This window comes from Salmo salar, chromosome ssa25 (genome assembly GCF_905237065.1).
Source record: "Salmo salar chromosome ssa25, Ssal_v3.1, whole genome shotgun sequence".
Lineage (NCBI taxonomy): Eukaryota > Metazoa > Chordata > Actinopteri > Salmoniformes > Salmonidae > Salmo > Salmo salar.
Genome location: NC_059466.1, coordinates 14,912,777 through 14,935,738, shown reverse-complemented (window position 1 = coordinate 14,935,738; position 22,962 = coordinate 14,912,777). Strand labels below are relative to the sequence as shown.

The following is a 22,962-nucleotide window of genomic DNA, read 5'->3' as shown; positions in this document are numbered from 1 at the left end:
CCATGTTTCATGAGCTGAAATAAAGGATCCCAGAAATGTTGCATACGCACAAAAAGCTTATTTCTATAACATTTTATGCAGAAATTTGTTTACATCCATGTTAGTGAGCATTTCTCCTTTGCCAAGATAATCCATCCACCTGACAGGTTTGGCATTTCAAGAAGCTGATTAAACAGCATGATCATTACACAGGTGCATCTTGTGCTGGGGACAATAAAAGGCCACTCTAAAATGTGCAGTTTTGTCACACAACACAATGCCACAGATGTCTCCCATACTTTTTTTAAAAGGTATCTGTGACAAACCGATGCATATCTGTATTTCCAGTCATGTGGAATCCATAGATTAGGGCCTAATGAATTTATTTAAATTGACTGATTTCGTTATATGAACTGTAACTCAGTAAAATCTTTGAAATTGTTGCATGTTGCATTTATATTTTTGTTCAGTATAGGTTTTGGTTGCGGATGATCACCAAAAAGGAGGGCTCCCTCAATTCTCAATTCCCAATTCAAATAATCCCTGGTTATCAGATTACAGCAAGGTTTAGAAGCACGAGTTCAAATGCCGACATTAAATTCAAACCAATCATCGCACTGCCTAAACGGCTGACAGGCAAAGATAACTCACACTCTCTGCTTTCTAAAAGTGAGAGAAAAGCCTGCAGGCTGGCAGCTGCTCTCCGAGTGATGTTCTGCATGGTTCTAAAGCCCTCCAGCCACCCAATACGCTAAACAGCCATTGCGTTTTAATCGGGATTTTAGTCTACTTTTTTGTTGTTGTTGCCTACTTTATATTTTTGGTCTTGAGCTAGGGTATGACACCCCTGATGTGTTTAGTAACCAACATCATCCACCTCATCACATACAACACTTATAATACTGGTGTTAAACTGTTGATTTGAGGTACTTGTGCTTAACTCAGATTCCAACTCATATCTCTCCCTGACATCCATGCAATATACACAAAAGTTCAAAGTTCTGCATGTGTTTCTCAAGTTTGGATTGTACCCTTTTAGTGACAGCTCTAAGGCCACAGACAGTAGAGGAACACTTACCTTCCAGTGTGTTTGCTAATGCGGTTCACCCACTGAGTGGTCGGGTCTGCTTTGCCCAGCAGGTGGGGCTGTGTGGTGCACCATGGGTAGCCATGCTGAGTCAGAGGCCAAGACAATCAGCTCCCAAAGTAACTATTTATAAACAGGCATGTGACACAGACAGGAACTCCTGCCCTGTTCCTGCATCCTCCCACTCCCCCTCCCATCCCCTCAAAGACTTTCCACTAATACTTGAAACTTCCCTCCTAATTGATTCTCTTGCTTGTAGCTTTCCTGACAAACACTCTCGGTATTTCTAGTCCTACCCTGCTCATATACACTTTTTCTAATACCTCTCACATTTCCTCCCCCAGCACTCTAACTACCCCTTTTCTTTCCCTCCCCAACTCACTCCCCCTCCCTGCCCCTCCTCCCTGATCTAGACAGGTGCCAGAGAAACAGCGAAAAGAGGAGTCTCTTTATGCTCTACTGGACCATGTGCAAACTGCCTTAATATAGACTGCAACAAGAGCCCTCTGAGCCATCGTTACAGAGCAGTGAGCAGCTTCTAACTGACACTATTACACAAATGAGTGCATTGATAGCTAATGAGACAGACAGCCACTGTTCACTGGACTAACAGTCTGATAAGAGAGAAGAAACATAGCATGAGGCCAGATTTAATATAGCCAACACCAGGAGCCCTTTGTCAGCGGAGGCTACTGAGGGGAGAACGGCTCATAATAATGGCCAGAATAGAGCAAATGGAATGGCATCAAACACCTGGAAACCATGTGTTTGATGTATTTGATACCATTCCACTGATTCCGCTCCAGTCATTACCACGAGCCCGTTCTCTCCAATTAAGGTGCCACCAACCTCCTGTGATGCAAATACAGGAGACCTACGCCTAGTTTTACTTTTTTTCAAGTGTCAGAATTGACAATACCATTGAGCCTTCATCAGTGGGACACTTTCTTATTATAATAATAATAATTTGTTGGGTGCTTATATATGTGCAAGTTTGTATTGTACACATGTGTGAATTGGAAGAGTGGGGTCACGGCCAGGGTCAACCAATACCAATGGCAACACTGGAGCAATTAGGGTTAAGTGCCTTGCTCAAGGGCACGTCGACAGATTTTTTTTATCTTCTCGGCTCTGGGATTCGAACAAGTGACCTTTCGGTTCTGGCCCAACGCTCTAACTGCTAGGCTACCTGCCACCCTGAGAAACTATAACACACCGGTCCTGCAACCTGTTTGCCTCTGTCGCAAGAGGAGCTCAGGCCGCACCACTCCACTCTTCTCCCGTTTCTTACTAGCTAGCTACCACGACTGTACTCGGTGTGCAACATTTCCCTCACTCTAACGCACGTGTTCTTGATCGGCTCTCACTACCGAGCTGCTCACTCGCAGATGCCTGCTTGGACACGTCTCTATGAAGAGTTGTGAGCGTAGAAAAGCCCAAAGAGAGAGCAGTAGCAGCTGACACCAAGGCTGTGCTGAACATCACTAATCCTCCAGCTGCTCATACAGGCCAATTAAACACTTGGACTTGAAAAAGATGTTGATTATTTTTTAGACCTTACGGGTATAGAGAGGAAGGAGATCCAGATGGGGGATTCTTTAGATATTTGATGCCTTTATGTTATCAGTGCAATTATAAAAGATCTGTATGCACACTCCCAAAAATCCCTTCAGACATTTAGTGGCCCACAAAAGCAGCACTTGCGCATAGATGGGCCTATTGATTTGAAACAGTTCTGGCATATCATTAGAATCTAGCGGTGTTGGTCTAGGAGAGATGGAGAGGATTGCAGTCGTACAGTATGATCTCAGTACCTCCATTCTGCCTTGTTGTGTAGGAAAGAGTTGCACTGCTCGGGAAGCTTGCTGTCATTGGACATGGACTCCAAGGTTGCAAGGATAATTTTGAACACTGGTCTTTCCTAGGTGGAAACGAAACAAAAAAGTGTGATACTCATAAGCAGACATGTCGTATGTCTATCTACTCAAGACTATTGGACTGGCCTCGTAACTGTATGTAACATAACATTACTCTTTAGTATTATCCATTGTAGTACTGACTTGTGTGCTGAGTCTACTGTGCACAGTGGCTGTGTGAGAGTGTGCACAGTGGCTGTGTGAGAGTATGCACAGTTGAAGTCGGAAGTTTACATACACTTAGGTTGCAGTCATTAAAACTCATTTTTCAACCACTCCACAAATTTCTTGTTAACAAACTCTAGTTTTAGCAAGTCATTTAGGACATCTACTTTGTGCATGACAAGTCAATTTTCCAACAATTGTTTACAAACAGATTATTTCACTTATAATTCACTGTATCACAATTCCAGAGAGTCAGAAGTTTACATACACTAAGTTCACCGTGCCTTTAAATGGCTTGGAAAATTCCATAAAATGATGTCATGGCTTTAGAAGCTTCTGATAGGCTAATTGACATCATTTGAGTCAATTGGAGGTGTACCTGTGGATGTATTTCAAGGCCTACCTTCAAACTCAGTGCCTCTTTGCTTGACGTCATGGGAAAATCAAAAGAAATCAGCCAAGACCTCAGAAAAAAAATTGCAGACCTCCACAAGTCTGGTTCATCCTTGGAAGCAATTTCCAAACGCCTGAAGGTACCACGTTCATCTGTACAAACAACAGCACGCAAGTATAAACACCATGGGACCACGCAGCCATCATACCGCTCAGGAAGGAGACACGTTTTGTCTCCTAGAGATGAACGTACTTTGGTGCGAAAAGTGCAAATCAATCCCAGAACAACAGAACAAGGACCTTGTGAAAATGCTGGAGGAAACAGATACAAAAGTATCTATATCCACAGTAAAACGAGTCCCATATCGACATAGCCTAAAAGGCAACTCAGCAAAAAGAAGTCACTGCTCCAAAACCGCCATAAAAAAGCCAGACTACGGTTTGCAACTGCACATGGGGACAAAGATCGTACTTTTTGGAGAAATGTCCTCTGGTCTGATGAAACAAAAATATAACTTTTTGGCCATAATAACCATCGTTATGTTTGTAGGAAAAAGGGGGAGCCTTGCAAGCCGAAGAATACCATCCCAACTGTGAAGAACGGGGGTGGTGGCATTATGTTGTGGGGGTGCTTCGCTGCAGGAAGGACTGGTGCACTTCACAAAATAGATGGCATCATGAGAAAGGAAAATTATGTGGATATATTGAAGCAACATCTCAAGACATCAGTCAGGAAGTTGAAGATTGGTCGCAAATGGGTCTTCCAAATGGACAATAACCCCAAGCATACTTCCAAAGTTGTGGAAAAATGGCTTAAGGACAACAAAGTCAAGGTATTGGAGTGGCCATCACAAAGCCCTGACCTCAATCCTACAAAAAAAGTGTATGCGACCAAGGAGGCCTACAAACCTGACTCAGTTACACCAGCTCTGTCAGGAGGAATGGGCCAAAATTCACCCAACTTATTGTGGGTTGTGGAAGGCTACCCGAAACATTTGACCCAAGTTAAACAATTTAAAGGCAATGCTACCAAATACTAATTGATTGTATGTAAACTTCTGACCCACTGGGAATGTGATGAAAAAAATAAAAGCTGAAATAAATCATTCTCTCTACTATTATTCTGACATTTCACATTCTTAAAATAAAGTGGTGATCCTAACTGACCTAAGACAGGGAATTTTTACTAGGATTAAATATCAGGAATTGTGAAAAACTGAGTTGAAATGTATTTGGCTAAGGTGTATGTACATTTCCGACTTCAACTGTATGTGTGCGTTAGCATAGAATTACATATAATTTGATAGGATCTCTGTGTGCGTGACGATGTGGGTATGTGTGAGGACGTCGTACCTTGTGATCAGTCACCCAGCACTTCCTCATCAGCTCAGCGAAACTGTCTGGGCAGCTACTGGGAATGGTTAACCTCTAGAACAGACAGACACAGTCACACACACAATCACTAAAAGGATTGCAGTAGTCTCAGCTTTCAGTTCTGAGGTCAGAATATGAATTTAGAGCATGTCAGGAGGCAGGTTAAATATACGGATGACTTATGTCATCCTGCTCCGTGGCTCGACGACTCACTACGAGCTCACAGAACAAGGCTCCGGGCAGCCGAGCGGAAATGGAGGAAAACTCGCCTCCCTGCGGACCTGGCATCCTTTCACTCACTCCTCTCTACATTCTCCTCTTCTGTCTCTGCTGCTAAAGCCACTTTCTACCACTCTAAATTCCAAGCATCTGCCTCTAACCCTAGGAAGCTCTTTGCTACCTTCTCCTCCCTCCTGAATCCTCCTCCCCCTCCCCCCCCTCCTCCCTCTCTGCGGATGACTTCGTCAACCATTTTGAAAAGAAGGTTGACGATATCCGATCCTCGTTTGCTAAGTCAAACGACACCGCTGGTCCTGCTCACACTGCCCTACCCTGTGCTTTGACCGCTTTCTCCCCTCTCTCTCCAGATGAAATCTCGCGTCTTGTGACGGCCGGCCGCCCAACAACCTGCCCACTTGACCCTATCCCCTCCTCTCTTCTCCAGACCATTTCCGGAGACCTTCTCCCCTTCCTCACCTCGCTCATCAACTCATCCTTGACCGCTGGCTACGTCCCTTCCGTCTTCAAGAGAGCGAGAGTTGCACCCCTTCTGAAAAAAACCTACACTCGATCCCTCCGATGTCAACAACTACAGACCAGTATCCCTTCTTTCTTTTCTCTCAAACTCTTGAACGTGCCGTCCTTGGCCAGCTCTCCTGCTATCTCTCTCAGAATGACCTTCTTGATCCTAATCAGTCAGGTTTCAAGACTGGGCATTCAACTGAGACTGCTCTTCTCTGTGTCACGGAGGCTCTCCGCACTGCTAAAGCTAACTCTCTCTCCTCTGCTCTCATCCTTCTAGACCTATCTGCTGCCTTTGATACTGTGAACCATCAGATCCTCCTCTCCACCCTCTCCGAGTTGGGCATCTCCGGCGCGGCCCACGCTTGGATTGCGTCCTACCTGACAGGTCGCTCCTACCAGGTGGCGTGGCGAGAATCTGTCTCCGCACCATGCGCTCTCACCACTGGTGTCCCCCAGGGCTCTGTTCTAGGCCCTCTCCTATTCTCGCTATACACCAAGTCACTTGGCTCTGTCATATCCTCACATGGTCTCTCCTATCATTGCTATGCAGACGACACACAATTAATCTTCTCCTTTCCCCCTTCTGATAACCAGGCGGCGAATCGCATCTCTGCATGTCTGTCAGACATATCAGTGTGGATGACGGATCACCAGCTCAAGCTGAACCTCGGCAAGACGGAGCTGCTCTTCCTCCCGGGGAAGGACTGCCCGTTCCATGATCTCGCCATCACGGTTGACAACTCCCTTGTGTCCTCCTCCCAGAGTGCTAAGAACCTTGGCGTGATCCTGGACAACACCCTGTCGTTCTCCACTAACATCAAGGCGGTGACCCGATCCTGTAGGTTCATGCTCTACAACATTCGCAGAGTACGACCCTACCTCACACAGGAAGCGACGCAGGTCCTAATCCAGGCACTTGTCATCTCCCGTCTGGATTACTGCAACTCGCTGTTGGCTGGGCTCCCTGCCTGTGCCATTAAACCCCTACAACTCATCTAGAACGCCGCAGCCCGTCTGGTGTTCAACCTTCCCAAGTTCTCTCACGTCACCCCGCTCCTCCGCTCTCTCCACTGGCTTCCAGTTGAAGCTCGCATCCGCTACAAGACCATGGTGATTGCCTACGGAGCTGTGAAGGGAACGGCACCTCCATACCTTCAGGCTCTGATCAGGCCCTACACCCAAACAAGGGCACTGCGTTCATCCACCACTGGCCTGCTGGCCCCCCTACCTCTGAGGAAGCACAGTTCCCGCTCAGCCCAGTCAAAACTGTTCGCTGCTCTGGCACCCCAATGGTGGAACAAGCTCCCTCACGACGCCAGGACAGCGGAGTCAATCACCACCTTCCGGAGACACCTGAAACCCCAACTCTTTAAGGAATACCTAGGATAGGATAAAGTAATCCTTCTAACCCCCCCCCTTAAAAGATTTAGATGCACTATTGTGAAGTGGTTGTTCCACTGGATATCATAAGGTGAATGCACCATTTTGTAAGTCGCTCTGGAGAAGAGCGTCTGCTAAATGACTTAAATGTAAATGTAATGTTTGTGTTGTCTCCTCAGAGTATCTCATGTTACTACAGGAAGCAGCCTGATGTTTGTGTTGTCTCCTCAGAGTAGCTGACGAGTAGATTCGCATCGGAAACACACACACTGACTTTAGTTAAATGACTTCTTCTTTTGCGGGGGACCAGTACGAAATTTTTTTTTTTTTAGGAAATGTATGAAATGTATGCATTCACTACTGTAAGTCGCTCTGGATAAGAGCGTCTGCTAAATGACTAAAAATGTAAAATGTAAAAATGTTATGTGACTGGAGACCTGGTGAGTGAGACATGCAAGAGATGTCCATATCGTCAACAAGCGTATCACCTCCGCTCTGAGAATGCGGATATTGCATGACTGGGATCAATTGGCTTTGGCCCATATGACGATCCCCCAACTAGCTATACTGGTGTGTGATGACTGAAATGATTCCTGTAAAGATACACTGGCTCATTAAGAAAAACTGTCAGGAATCTGTCTCTTCACAAAATCTATTAGCATAGATAGAGGAAGCTACAGTACATCTACAGTCAATCTGTTCCTAGAAGACTGCATAATGAGGAAAAAGGAAGTGCAGCTGTACCTCACTCTTCTCCACCACCAGCCAGGCGACTTGTAAACCCTCCAAGCCTTTAAAGGGAATCTCCCGGGTGAGCATCTCCCACAGAACCTGACACAGGGAAACGAGAGGGGTCATGGTGGGGTCATGGTCAGTCAACGAGCAAATGCATCTAGGTCTTTCTATAAACTAGGGTACCAGTGAGTATTTCCTACACTGGATAACTTGTTACAGCTGATGATAAGTCATTGATAATAATCTGCCAATTTTCTTCATGTCATTACATTAAGATCAGTGGCGGTCAGTGCCGTTTAAGACGAGGGAGGACGATTCTTTTTTTTATGAGCATGGCCTTATTTCTATTACAGCATATTGGTTGACAGTCATTCATATTCCATTCACCCAGCTCAATGTACCATCGATAGGTATAGGCTACTTCATGATACTCAAATTTTCCCTATTCCCATCATGAGGTTGCTACAACCTAGCTTATGAATGACATTTTTGTAGGTGCACAGTTCGAGATAAATTTGAGTAATCAAGGTGACAGACAGTGACACATTCAATACCACCTTGCACACTATTGCCTGCATTTCGCTGATCTAGGGTGTAATCATTAGTCCAACAGTTGCAAACAAGAGTTTCTATTAGACAAATTCAGGAATGTTTATCCCTATTTCGTTCCATTTGCTTCTGTTTAATAAACTATTTCAACAAAATCGGTAGCATGAAGACACCCCTGATCACATGCAAACACAGTTCACTTTCATAGTAGCCACATACAAACAGCATTATCACTTTGCACGTTGTATAATTCCTTCTCATATATACAGTATGCCCTGTCCTCTCAACTTTTCCCTTCGCTTGTGGACTTCAGTGCACAACACATCAGCTGTCTGTGACCAGGCGAAAAAAACTTTCCAAGCCACCTTCATATCATAACCGCTAACCTCTACACACAGCCTACACCGTTGTCATGTTAGCTAATGTTATAGTCAAAATAGCTAATAGAACTAACGCATTAATAAACTTTCTACAATCATGCAGTACAGTGTACAGTCAGCAAGCAGTTTAGCTTACCTTGACTTGGAAGAATTCCAGTGTTGGATAGCCAAAGCCAGCTAGCTAACATAATGTAGCATCCCTCTCCGGGTGTTTGAGTAGGCTAAACTAGCTAGCTGCATTCACTAGCTAAGTAAGGGAAAGTGAAAAAATACAAGGAAATCTCTCTCTCTCTTGCATCTCCATCATTGTTTAAGAAATTAATTTGTTCAAAACTGTTTAACTATTCTCTTTCTCTCTCTTTGAGTCAACTACTCACCTCATGTTATGCACTGAAGTGCTAGCTAGCTGCAGCTTATGGTTTCAGTACTGGATTAATTCTCTGATCCTTTGATTGAGTGGACAACATCTCAGTTCACGCTGCAAGAATTCTGATAAGTTGAAGGCCGTCCTCCTCAAACAGTGAGTTTGAATTAATTTTTTGGTGACATGTAAACATATTTTGTATAGTTTTATCTAAAAAGGATAACTTTATTAATGTTTCACTATTTTTATTTATGAAATTCACTGAGGAGGATGGTCTTCTGAGGGATAATAGCTATTTTCAATCAAATTCAAGAGTTCATTGAAATGTTTTATGCTTTATTATGGTTGGTGTCTTGACAAATGTGTTCAAAATCCTGCAACATAAAAAATTACTTTTCTGTCCTTGCATTTATGGCAGTGTAAATTGTTGTTATATATTAATCATTAATCAGTTAAAATAGACATTGAACTTGAACTCTGTAAGAATCCTGGATCTTAACTCTCAGAACGTTTTTTTATATAGAGATCTCACAAATGCAGTGTAACTACATAACATTTCCTTATGTTATGGGGTGAAAACAGATTTAATCGCTACACATATCCAAATGCATTGGAAAATCGAATGCTTCGAACCGAAAGAGTCAGCTCACCTTAATACTTAAATCGGTACTGTCATTAACGTGGTTCTTCGATAATTATGCATAATACTCGTTGGATTTCATTTGGTGTCCAGCTGTGCCTTAATATTTTCACACATCATCATCTGGCCCAGAAAGGAATTTTCTGAATGACAGTCAAGTGGTGAACAGCTGTTGTGATAGCGCATGTGATGCGACAACAGCCCAAGTGCTGAAAAAAAAGGTGTTTGCGAAGAATGTCCAGTTCAATAGAATATGTTCAATATTCTGGATATAATGACAAATTACTGTACATAGCCTGTACAATATAATCTGGTAATGAAATAACATGACAAATACATTTTGTTTTCCATGTTAGACCTGCATTTTTAAACAATACAAGGGTCTTGAAGGAGCCTACTTGAATTTGGAGCTCAGAAATTCAAGTAGGCTCCTGGAATAGGTCTACCTGGAAAATCAGACATTTTCTCAATTTGATGCTTGAAAAGTTATTCTAATTATTGTAGACAATTTATAAATTCTCCTGCTCCCTTATAATTATCTGAGATAAAAAAAACAGTTTTTGTGAGAGATGTGGCCAGTGTCTTTTTCCGCAGCTTCAAATGAAGGGTGTTGCGCCACGCTGTTGCGGTAAAAAAAAAACACGTGCGGTTATTATGAGGATAACATCTAATGTTGGCTTCAACTTGGCTTTCCATACAAATCCTTCCATCAAAAAAGGAACCTTGTTTTAGGCCACTTTGTCGTTATAAAAACAGCGATGGTGAGATTAATGCTACCGCTATTCATGTGTGCCTGCGTCGACCACATAGGATACAGAAAAATCACCATGCATCCAATCGATTTAGTCAGGCAATGTCAACATTATTCTCACATACTGTATTTTAGAATATAGTAATAATTATGTAATTCTAATAGTATATAATAGTAATTATTATAGTAATAATTATACCAATGTATTGGCAAGGCCTAAAAAATGCATTATTCTTAAAGTGGTAATGGCCTACTTTGACACTTTTTGGGGGGAGTGGGTTTCTATATCAGGCTCTATTACGTACAATTATTACAATTTTACAGTTGTGTAACATTGCGGTCATTGAAAATTACAATTAAGTGCTTGAAAAAGTCCCTGAAAGTCTTTGAATTTGACTTGCCAATGTCTGTATGAACACTGCTTAAAGGATGTATAGTCCTAGGCCAATGTTGTTGAATACTATAGGTGGAGATATGGGCCAATTTGCATATATTCACTTGTATTCCTCTAAGTGCACATGTGGAATGCACGAAAGTCCTTTTTATTTTTGTTTCAAACCATTCTGAAATGTTTATCCAATGTCACACATCGGCCCCATTATTTATAGAAAGACCCATCTACACCACAGAATGCATGGTCTGGTCAGTCTTCCACTGAACTGAGATACAGCACAGACTAAGACTTTAGTTATACATTAGTTACCATATTCGGAGAGTAAAAAAACCTTGAATGAAGGGCAAATCATACAAATCACTACACATAATACACATTTATAACAATACAGTAAATGTCTGTGTGGGGTAAATTCACACCAGTTTAAGTGAAAGCCAGGTGGATTGCGATAGAGAACAGTGTGTTGACCCAGACGCTGGCCGGCCTGACCTCAGGCCCTGCTCTTTGTACACTGACTGTTTATGGCACTCAGGAGTCAGGCCCTTGACTGGCTGGGTGACTCAGAGCGCCCCCTATATGCTCTGTCACTCTACACTTCACACCTTCTCCATCGCCATGCAGGAATGTAGTGAGCAGTCACACACACAGACAGGCAGATACACAAACAGCCACGCACGGCCATGCACAGACACACACACACACACACACTGAAATATGACCAGGCTTCAAACTCTCTACTCAGGGATGAAAGATGATAGAAATTAGGCAGAAAACGTATGGAACTGCTGCTAGCACTTCTACAAAAGGTCAATAATGCCGCTCACGACTACTTTTCCAGTGGCAGTAATGAAGGCATGAAAATGTCATCTCTGAAAAGTCTGTTCTTTCAAGTGCTAGGTACTGGTTGATTGACAGTTTACTCTCTCAGCCATGCAGTTGCAACGGTGACATTAGAGCTTTTTCTTAACCATACTTGTTCTTTGGCTTCCTCTACAAACTAAGCAACTTCCTTACCAAGCTGATTCAGTCCCAAGTCAAACAAGTCTCTCTCTGAGGGTTTCTGTACTTAGTAAATAAAAGTCTATGTATGAGCCGATACATATGAACATCACAAGCAGAATTAGCTGGAGAAAAATAGCTCAGTCTCAGTAACTATTGGATTGAGTATCAACAGCTGATCTGTGGTCAGTGTGTGTCCTATGTGTTGGTCACTCACCACGCCGTAGGAATAGGTGTCACAGGTCTCAGACACTGGCAGGCTCTGGATAACCTCCGGGGCCATCCAGGGGAACGTGCCTACCAGGGACATGTGTGTGGTGTGGGAGTGGAACCGGGACGCCCCAAAATCACAGATCTACACAGGGAAACAGGTACTGGTGAAGGCCCGGGTTTTAGCAAGGGTTGGGAGAAAAAGGTTTTGGGTAAAACCAGTATGCAAACGTAAGATCCCATGTATTCAGGAATGTGCAAACAAATGTACCTTAAGAACTTTGTCTGCCGTCACAACCACTGCAATAGAAAACATGTCTTTCAAGTCATGAAAAATATGTATATTCAGGTTTCTTCTAATTCAGCTTATGTAATATTTGCCTCTGGCTACATCCGTTAGACCAGAGGTGTCTTTTGTATAGACTCAGACACATAACAGAAGGCTAGATGATGAAGGTGAATCTGAAATCTTACCATTCCTGGACTTCAGGTCTCTGTGGATAACCTTGACCGGGGCCTCTGAGTGTAAATAGTGCATGCCTGATGGGGAAATAAAGCACATTTCCTCTGACCAATCAACGGGCAACCAGGCCGATATAAACAAGTCTGTGTTCATCTGTGCTCTCCTATATGCCTCATCCATGCCTTCCTCACAATGCCCATTACTTATGTAAACTAAGGACAGAGATTAATCACATGTAGGCCTTCGTGTTTTGACTTCACTTGTTCTCAATGAGACCGTATTGTTCTCAATGAGTTGGAATAGACCCTGAGCGGACATATCTGAAATATATGCTACTGCTGAGTTGCTAATGAGCTAAAACAAATGTGGAATCTCAGTCAGTGTTTTAGTTTAGTCAAATGGCTTTGCAAAAATTCCACAAGAACATGTACCCTTGCCTGGTTTAAAGGAGCTAAGACAATGAATCATGACTGTACCTTTGGCAATCTCCATGGCCCAAGTCATGACTTGTTCCTGGTCCATCTCCTCACTCTCTGCACTGGACAGGTAGTCATACAGGGACCCTCCACTGGCATAATCTGTGGTGAAAACACATACCATTATAAGACTCCCAAAATAGCATTTACATTGCTCTGCACTATCAAATATGTCTTTATACTATAGTTAAAGGTCCAATGCAGCCGTTTTCATCTCAATATCAAATCATTTCTGGGTAACAATTAAGTACCTTACTATGATTGTTTTCAATTAAAATGGTCAAAAAGAAACAAAAATAGCTTCTCAGCAAAGAGCAATTACTCAAGCAAGAATTCTGCTAGGAGTCTAAGAGTGGTCTGAGTGGGGAGGGGAAAACTGAAAACTAGCTGTTCTTTTAGACCAAACCGGCCACATTGCGTCTGCGTAACCAGGCACTAAAATATAACTTGGTTCTAGTTTAGATGCTTGATGTGCTGCAAGTCCCGCCCCTCCCATCTACTCATTGGGTGATTGAAAGATGAACATGGTCCACGCTCCAGCCCAGTTTGTGGCGGTAATTCACCTTAAAGTTGGTTGCCAACCACCATATAAACTGAACAAAAATATAAACAGATATGCATCTGTTGGTCACAGATACCTTAAAAATAAGGTAGCGGCGTGGATCAGAAAACCAGTCAGTATCTGGTGTGACCTGATTTGCCTCATGCAGCGTGACACATTTCCTATGCATAAAGTTGATCAGGCTGTTGATTGTGACCTGTAGAATGTTATCCCACTCCTCTTCAAAGGCTGTGCGAAGTTTCTGGATATTGGCAGGAACTGGAACACGCTGCCGTACAGATTAATCTAGAGTATCCCAAACATGCACAATGGGTGACATGTCTGGGAGTATGCAGGCCATGGAAGAACTGGGACATTTTCAGCATCCAGGAATTGTGTACAGATCTTTGCGACATGGGACCGTGCGTTATCATGCTGAAACATGAGGTGATGGCGGCGGATGAATGGCACGACAATGGGCCTCAGGATTTTGTGACTATCTCTGTGCATTCGAATTGCCATCAATAAAATACAATTGTGTTCGTTGTGTGCATCTTATGCCTGCCCATAGCATAACCACATTGCCACCATGGGGCACTCTGTTCACAATGTTGACATCAGCAAACCGCTCGCCCATACGAAACCATACACGCTGTCTGCCATCTGCCCGGTACAGTTGAAACCGGGATTCATCCGTGAATAGCACGCTTCTCCAGTGTACCAGTGGCCATCGAAGGTGAGCGTTTGCCTTCTGAAATCTGTTACGACGCTGAACTGCAGTCAGGTCAAGACCCTGGTGAGGATGACGAGCATGCAGACGAGCTTCCCTGAAACGGTTTCTGACAGTTTGTGCAGAAATCCTTCAGTTGTTCTATCCCACAGTTTAATCAGCTGTCCGGTTGGCAGGTCTCAGATCATCCCGCAGGTGAAGAAACCGGATGTGGAGGTCCTGGGCTGGCGTGGTTACACATGGTCTGCGGTTGTGAGACCGATCGGACGTACTGCCAAATTCTCTAAAACAACGTTGGAGGAGGCTTATGGTAGAGAAATGAACATTAAATTCTCTGGCAACAGCTCTGGTGGACTTTCCTGCAGTCAGCATGCCAATTGCACGCTCCTTCAAAACTTGAGGCATCTGTGGCATTGTGTTGTGTGACGAAACTGCACATTTTAGAGTGGCCTTTTATTGTCCCCGGCACAAGGTGCACCTGTGTAATGATCATGCTGTTAAATCAGCTTCTTGATATGCCACACCTGCCAGGTGGATGGATTATCTTGGCAAAGGAGAAATGCTTACTAACAGGGATGTAAACAAATTTGTGTACAGAATTTGAGCAAAATAAGCTTTTTGTGCATATGGAACATTTCTGGGATATTTTATTTCAGCTCATGAAATATGGGACCAACACTTTACATGTTGCATTTATATTTATGTTCAGTATACATTTCTTTGATTGTTTATACTGTATGTTATATACAGTGCCTTCAGAAAGTATTCACACCCATTTACTTTTTCCAAATGTTGCTGTGTTACAGCCTGAATTTAAAATGGATAAAATTGAGATGTATTGTTACTGGCCTACACACAATACCCCATAATGTCAAAGTGGAATTACGTTTTTTTTTAAATGTATAAAAAAAACAGTCTTGGAGTTAATAAGTATTCAACCCCTTTGTTTTACGGCAAGCCTAAATAATTGACAGAGTGAAAAGAAGGAAGCCTGTACAGAATAAAAAGTAACAAGGTACTAAAGTAATACTGCAAAAAATGTGGCAAAGCAATTCACTTTTTGTTCTGAATACAAAGTCTTATGTTTGGGGCAAATCCAATACACACACATTACTGAGTACCACTCTCCATATTTTTAAGCATAGTGGTGGGTGCATCATGTTATGGGTATGCTTGTAAGGACTGGAGAGTTTTTCAGGTTAAAAAAGAAACGGAATGGAGCTAAGCACAAGACAAAATCCTAGAGGAAAACCTGGTTCAGTCTGCTTTCTACCAGACACTGGTAGATTAATTCACCTTTCAGCAGGACAATAATCTAAAACACAAGGCCAAATCTACGCTGGAGTTGCTTACCAAGAAGACGGTGAATGTTCGAGTAACAGTTTCAACTTAAATCTACTTGAAAATCTATGGCAAGACCTGAAAATGGTTATCTACACTCTTAGAAAAAAGGGTTCCAAAAGGGTTCTTCAGCTGTCATCATAGGAGAACCCTTTTTAGTTCCAGGCAGAACTTTTTGGGGTTCCATGTAGAACCCTCTGGGGCAAGGGTTCTGCATGGAACCCAATAGCGTTCTACCTGGATCCAAAAAGGGTTCTCCTATTGGGACAGCCAAATAACCTTTTTAGGTTCTAGATAGCACCTTTCTTTGTAAGTGTAGCAATGATCAACAACCAATTTGACAGAGCTTGAAGAATTTTGAAAAGATTAAATGGGCAAGTGTTGCACAATCCAGGTGTGGAAAGCTCTTAGAGAAAGAGACTCACAGCTGTAATCGCTGCCAAAAGGTGCTTCTACAAAGTACTGACTCAGGGGTGTGAATACTTATGTAAATTAGATATTTCTGTATTGCATTTTCAATAAATTTGCAAAAAAATCTAAAAACTTGTTATGGGGTATTGTGTAAAAATCACAACAAAATGTGGAATAAGTCAAGGGGTATGAATACTTTCTGAAGGCACTTTACATAGTCTTAGCAAGATTTTTGGCAGCAAGTTAAACCTATTATAATATTTAGCTCACTACGTTAGTTTAGGTAGCTAGCTACCGGTCTCAGCCTCCTGGTTTCCTAAGTGACAGTGGCCAAAGAATCTAGTGTAGGCAATACATTGTTTTCCCGTAAAACCAGCTCTAGCTTAGTTTACAAGAAAGACTGATGTTTATTATCTTCAGGAAAATGTATTTTTATGCACACGTAGTGTACAGCAGCAACGAAAAAACGGAAACAGTCATTTCCAGAAAGTCCCCTGCAATTTGACCCCCCCTTGTGTGAGAGAAAGGCCTATACAGGGCAGGCACTTGCTAGCTAGCTAATCATAGGATGTAGCCAGCTTGCTTTCAATAATGTTCAACTTGAACTGGCTAGGTAAAGTTAGCTAAATAGCGAACTAATTTCAACTCAGACAAAAATATGATAACTAACCGGGATTTGCAAGCTAGGTAGCTAGCTAGCATTCGGGGCCTTCGTTTGCTGACCCAAAACAACATGCCTGTTCTTATAAAAGTTTATTGTGTATTTTCTAGGGCAGAAATAAATGAAGGATGGTACTTATCTACTAAATATATAGCTGTGGCTCTGGCAGCATAGCAAAACGTATCAGCAAGCATTCAGGAACGTACACAGCTGGTTGCATAGTAACAGCATCAGCGTCACCAGCCTGAATCTATTGTGTAGTTGCAGTGTCTGTTTTAGCATAAAAAGTACTTTTTTAAAATTATTTTTTCTCGCTATATGTTTATTGCGTGATTATATTTTATTTCCTTCACAGGCTAAGTACAAAACCTGATGGATTTGTTGTTCAGCAGCGTCATGGGAACCCCCCTACCATATCAGGAATTGTTACAGAAGGCTGAGGCAGTGGCTAGATACCAGTCCCGCTTCAGAGTAATGGAGGACACTTGAATCAGATTGGTCACATTTGATCAGGTCAATTGTCAAATTACTATGTCCTGGAATTCACCTAACCACCTGTGTCTTGTATGTTATAAGGTGGTGCCCACTTCCACTGTGCCAATGGACTACTCCTGAGCCAGAGTGAGTAATGCCAACCAGTCAGTGCCATGCTGGCATGTGTCCCTTGTGAATTAGCAGAGAATCAGGAACTCTGACTGGCTATGTTCAACCGTATAGTTACTGTTGGCTTCCATGACTGTACGCGACAGTCTTTCTCTCCCTCTCCCTCTGTGAAACAGGAGCTGTGTCGGATATAGGAACCGAAGCCAGGCTCCTTCATGACTAGTATCTGTGATGAGAGAGGCCTGGAGCAAACAGGTCAGGGAACACCATACACCCTACAGGAAGGTATAATATTTGCACATTGTTATATTAGCAGAACACTCCTAATATACTTAAGGTACAATGGTTTCTTAAGTATTATGTGAAGTATGCTTTTTTTCTACATGGAACTGTTACACTTGAAAGTTATCAAAACACTTTTTTCAAAATAGGGCTACTTAATGTTAGATCCCTCACTTCGAAGGCAGTTACAGTCAATTAACTAATCACTGATCATAATCTTGATGTGATTGGCCTGACTGAAACATGGCTTAAGCCTGATGAATTTACTGTGTTAAATGAGACCTCTCCTCCTGGTTACACTAGTGACCATATCCGCATATCCGCGCATCCCGCAAAGGCGGAGGTATTGCTAACATTTACGATAGCAAATGTCGATTTACAACAACAAAAATGACAGCGTTTTTTTTTAGATATCACAATCTCTTTCAATAATGACAGGAATGGAGGCCTTTATTTCAGTGAGATTGCTAAGGCGAACACGGCCATGTTTAGTTTTGCCCAACCTAGATTGAGGCACAGACATGGTCTCAATGAGGATAGCTGAGCTGACTACATTGGCTATGCTAGTGAAGAAAGTCCACTAAGCTGGCTGAAAGCAGTTTGCAACCAGCGATTGAATGCTGAGTGCTGTAGAGCGGAGCTTCTAGTCAGGAAATCTATGCAGCCTACTCAATCACTTTTTATAGCTACTGTTTACAGGCCTCCTGGGCCGTATACAGAGTTCCTCACTGAGTTCCTATCGGACTTGTAGTCATGGCAGATAACATTCACATTTTGGGTGACTTTAATATTTAATATGGAAAAGTCCACAGACCCTCTCCAAAAGGCTTTCGGAGCCATCAACGACTCAGTGGGTATTGTCCAACATGTCTCCGGACCTACTCATTGCCACAGTCATCCCCTGGATCTATTTTTTTCCCCGTGGAATAAATATTTTGGATCTAAAAGGTTTTTCCTCATAATCCTGGACTCTCAGACCACCATCTTATTACGTTTGCGATAGCAACAAATAATCTGCTCAGATCCCAACCAAGGATCATCACAACCCAAAGATTCCTAGATGCCCTTCCAGACTCCCTCCACCTACCCAAGGACGTCGGAGTACAAAAATCAGTTAACCACCTAACTGAGGATCTAAATTTAACATTGTGTAATACCTTAGATGCAGTCGCACCCTTAAAAACAAAACAAAAATTGTCACAAGAAACTAGCTTCCTCCCTGGTATACAGAAAATACCCGAGCCCCGAAGCAAGCTTCCAGAAAATTGGAACGGAAATGGCGCTACACCAAACTGGAAGTCTTCATACTAGCTTGGAAAGACAGTACCGTGCAATATCGAAGAGCCCTCACTGCTGCGTGATCATCCTATTTTTCCAACCTAATTGAGGAGAATAAGAACAATCCAAAATGTATTTTTGATACTGTCGCAAAGCTAACTAAAAAGCAGCATTCTCCAAGAGAGGATGCCTTTCACTTCAGCAGTGATGAATTCATGAACTTCATGATCATTAGAAAGCAAATTACGGACTCCTCGTTGAATCTGCGTATTTCTCCAAAGCTCAGCTGTCCTGAGTTTGCACAAAACAGCCAGGACCTAGGATCAATGGAGACGCTCAAGTTTTTTTATCCTAAATTTTATTTGTCACATCCGCTGAATACAACAGGTGTAGACCTTACAGTGAAATGCTTACTTACAAGACCTTAACTAACAATGCAGTTTTAAGAAAAAATAAGTGTTAAATAAAAACACCCAAGAAACGCCCTCATCAGACCCACACACACTCATAACCTCTAGCATTTCTTAATGAACATTGATGGAAAACAAGGCCAAATCAGGAAGTCCAGTCACCCTTTAAACTATCAATGTCAAAACTATATCCCTGTAAAACTATTTTTCTATAATGTTCAAGAAGGATAAGACCCATCATATTACTCTAATGCATACTTTCCCCAGACCAGTAGTGAAGGGAAACACACTAAGATAGCAATAACAGAAGCGTCATGTGCTTTGATGGTCCATGCAACACCTCCTTATAAAAAGGCCACAAGCACTGCCAATAATCATTGTTAAATCACTGAGACACTTCAGTACCGGGGAGACACAGAGACAGGCAGACACACAGCTCTCCTGTCGCTCCATGAACTATAGAGTGGCCTCACCTGACAAAGACAGATGGCTAAAATTGACATTATCTGATATCAACTAGACTAGTGGGAGTCTGATGTTTGCACAACATACATTCCTATCTCACCACAGATAATAGTGCAAACAAGAATCACGGTTGAGGGAAGGAACCAGGCCTGTACTTGTAATTAATAATATGAATTGACCTGACCATATTATGCCCTGATATAAATCCAGGAAGGATGTAGGTTATAGATCTAATCATTTACATTATGTGGTTTAGATACAAACACCAAGACCTCCTACAGATTTCACTGTGGTCATAAGGGTTACTCTCAACCCCAATTTCAGCCTTTGCCCAACCCCTTAAAAATAATAATAATAATGTATTCAGGTGTGAATTGCTCATAAATATAAATGTTGGGGGTGGGTAAACGTAGTTGTACCTGATCCCAACACTTCCTCACTAAAGCTTACTTACCAGAAGTCCACTGGCACTCTGATAATAAAACTACAGTATGTGCATCGTTAGCAAATGTGGTTCTGGACAGTTAGCTCACAGTGGTAATGTCACGTCGGTATGAAGAGATCGGGAGACAGGCGCAGGGATGCGTAATAGTTTTTTTTTATCTCCCAAATTACAGCGTGCCGTGTAAAGGCCCAGGGGTCGAAGACCAAACAAACACGTATACAGTGAGGGAAAAAAGTATTTGATCCCCTGCTGATTTTGTACGTTTGCCCACTGACAAAGAAATGATCAGTCTATAATTTTAATGGTATGTTTATTTGAACAGTGAGATACAGAATAACAACAACAAAAATCCAGAAAAACGCATGTCAAAAATGTTATAAATTGATTTGCATGTTAATGAGGGAAATAAGTATTTGACCCCCTCTCAATCAGAAAGATTTCTGGCTCCCAGTTGTCTTTTATACAGGTAACGAGCTGAGATTAGGAGCACACTCTTAAAGGGAGTGCTCCTAATCTCAGTTTGTTACCTGTATAAAAGACACCTGTCCACAGAAGCAATCAATCAGATTCCAAACTCTCCACCATGGCCAAGACCAAAGAGCTCTCCAAGGATGTCAGGGACAAGATTGTAGACCTACACAAGGCTGGAATGGGCTACAAGACCATCGCCAAGCAGCTTGGTGAGAAGGTGACAACAGTTGGTGCGATTATTCGCAAATGGAAGAAACACAAAAGAACTGTCAATCTCCCTCGGCCTGGGGCTCCATGCAAGATTTCACCTCGTGGAGTTGCAATGATCATGAGAACAGTGAGGAATCAGCCCAGAACTACACGGGAGGATCTTGTCAATGATCTCAAGGCAGCTGGGACCATAGTCACCAAGAAAACAATTGAAAACACACTACGCCGTGAAGGACTGAAATCCTGCAGCGCCCGCAAGGTCCCCCTGCTCAAGAAAGCACATATACATGCCCGTCTGAAGTTTGCCAATTAACATCTGAATGATTCAGAGGACAACTGGGTGAAAGTGTTGTGGTCAGATGAGACAAAAACGGAGCTCTTTGGCATCAAGTCAACTCGCCGTGTTTGGAGGAGGAGGAATGCTGCCTATGACCCCAAGAACACCATCCCCACCGTCAAACATGGAGGTGGAAACATGCTTTGGGGGTGTTTTTCTGCTAAGGGGACAGGACAACTTCACCGCATCAAAGGGAAGATGGACGGGGCCATGTACCGTCAAATCTTGGGTGAGAACCTCCTTCCCTCAGCCAGGGCATTGAAATGGGTCGTGGATGGGTATTCCAGCATGACAATGACCCAAAACACACGGCCAAGGCAACAAATGAGTGGCTCAAGAAGAAGCACATTAAGGTCCTGGAGTGGCCTAGCCAGTCTCCAGACCTTAATCCCATAGAAAATCTGTGGAGGGAGCTGAAGGTTCGAGTTGCCAAACGTCAGCCTCAAAACCTTAATGACTTGGAGAAGATCTGCAAAAAGTGGGACAAAATCCCTCCTGAGATGTGTGCAAACCTGGTGGCCAACTACAAGAAACGTCTGACCTCTGTGATTGCCAACAAGGGTATTGCCACCAAGTACTAAGTCATGTTTTGCAGAGGGGTCAAATACTTATTTCCCTCATTAAAATGCAAATCAATTTATAACATTTTTGACATGCGATTTTCTGTATTTTGTTGTTGTTATTCTGTATCTCACTGTTCAAATAAACCTACCATTAAAATTATAGACTGATCATTTCTTTGTCAGTGGGCAAACGTACAAAATCAGCAGGGGATCAAATACTTTTTTCCCCTCACTGTACAAAACATAGGGTAGAAACCCAAACAAAAGAGTGAGGAGTACATCGAATAAATACACAATCGCACAATGATTATCACATGGGACGCGACCTGTAATTATCTGCACAATATACGTTGCAAGAAAGCCAAAACAACATAGCACAGGTACTCACACGAACCAATGGACATTGTTCACCATTGTCCTGTCGATTATTGTTCCAAAGGGCACACTTATACAATTACTAATCAAAGGGAATAGGGACCAGGTGTGCGTAATGACAGTTCCGGAGGGATCCGTGACAGGTAAGGCACTAAGTTCCTGACATCTATTGCCACTTGCCAACACAATCTCACACTTAATACGTGCAAATATGTACAAGAAGTATTTCAGCAGAATTTGTGTGTTTAATGCATTTTTGTGTGGCTTAATTCGTGTGAAATGACACATTTTTGTTTGACTTAATTCGTAGGAAAAAAAATGTTTGGGGGCAAACTTCGGAACAATCTTTTGAACGTTATTAGAGCAATGCATGATGGGCAATGGTGTTCTACACTATAATAGTAGCTTTACGGTTTTTTTATTTTATTTTTCATTAATGCCAATACTGTTTTCTATGCTTGTTTTTTGTTTAACACTTTGGGATACTGGTACACTTGCAGTCAGAGAGGCCCTTTTTTCATGTAGGCAACAGTAGGCCTACACGATTTTCTTCATAACGCATTTCATATTTTCTGGAGCCTACATTATACAATTTTCTTCATATTGCATTTAATACAAGGCTACACTTTTTGTGTACATTACACCATTTCTTTCATAATGCATTTTATACAAGGCTATGTTGAATTTTATGAGGGTTTCCAGATTGGAGAATATATTAACTACCGTTCAAAAGTTTGCAGTCACTTAGAAATGTCCTTGTTTTTGGAAGATTTTTTTTTTTTGTCCATTAGTAAATAAATAAATAATAAACAATAGTACGCAAGTATAACACCATGGGAC

The 22,962-nt window shown here is 42.4% G+C and overlaps 1 protein-coding gene across 5 annotated transcripts in view; it reads right to left on the bottom strand.

Annotated features, from left to right (window-relative positions):
• Positions 1 to 22,962, bottom strand: part of LOC106586235 (mitogen-activated protein kinase kinase kinase 20) — a 47,979-nt gene that overhangs the window by 14,485 nt on the left and 10,532 nt on the right. For all 5 annotated transcript variants that reach the window (XR_006762012.1, XR_006762013.1, XM_045707774.1 and 2 more), the window contains exons 4-10: positions 13,000 to 13,101; positions 12,535 to 12,600; positions 12,332 to 12,360; positions 12,068 to 12,205; positions 7,783 to 7,869; positions 4,894 to 4,968; positions 2,881 to 2,987 (exon numbers count right to left, since the gene is read on the bottom strand). Coding sequence is in view for 3 of the 5 variants with exons in the window: in XM_045707774.1 (XP_045563730.1) it covers positions 2,881 to 2,987; positions 4,894 to 4,968; positions 7,783 to 7,869; positions 12,068 to 12,205; positions 12,332 to 12,360; positions 12,535 to 12,600; positions 13,000 to 13,101 (604 nt within the window). In the remaining 2 variants the exon portion in view is untranslated. The remainder of the gene's footprint in view (positions 1 to 2,880; positions 2,988 to 4,893; positions 4,969 to 7,782; positions 7,870 to 12,067; positions 12,206 to 12,331; positions 12,361 to 12,534; positions 12,601 to 12,999; positions 13,102 to 22,962) is intronic.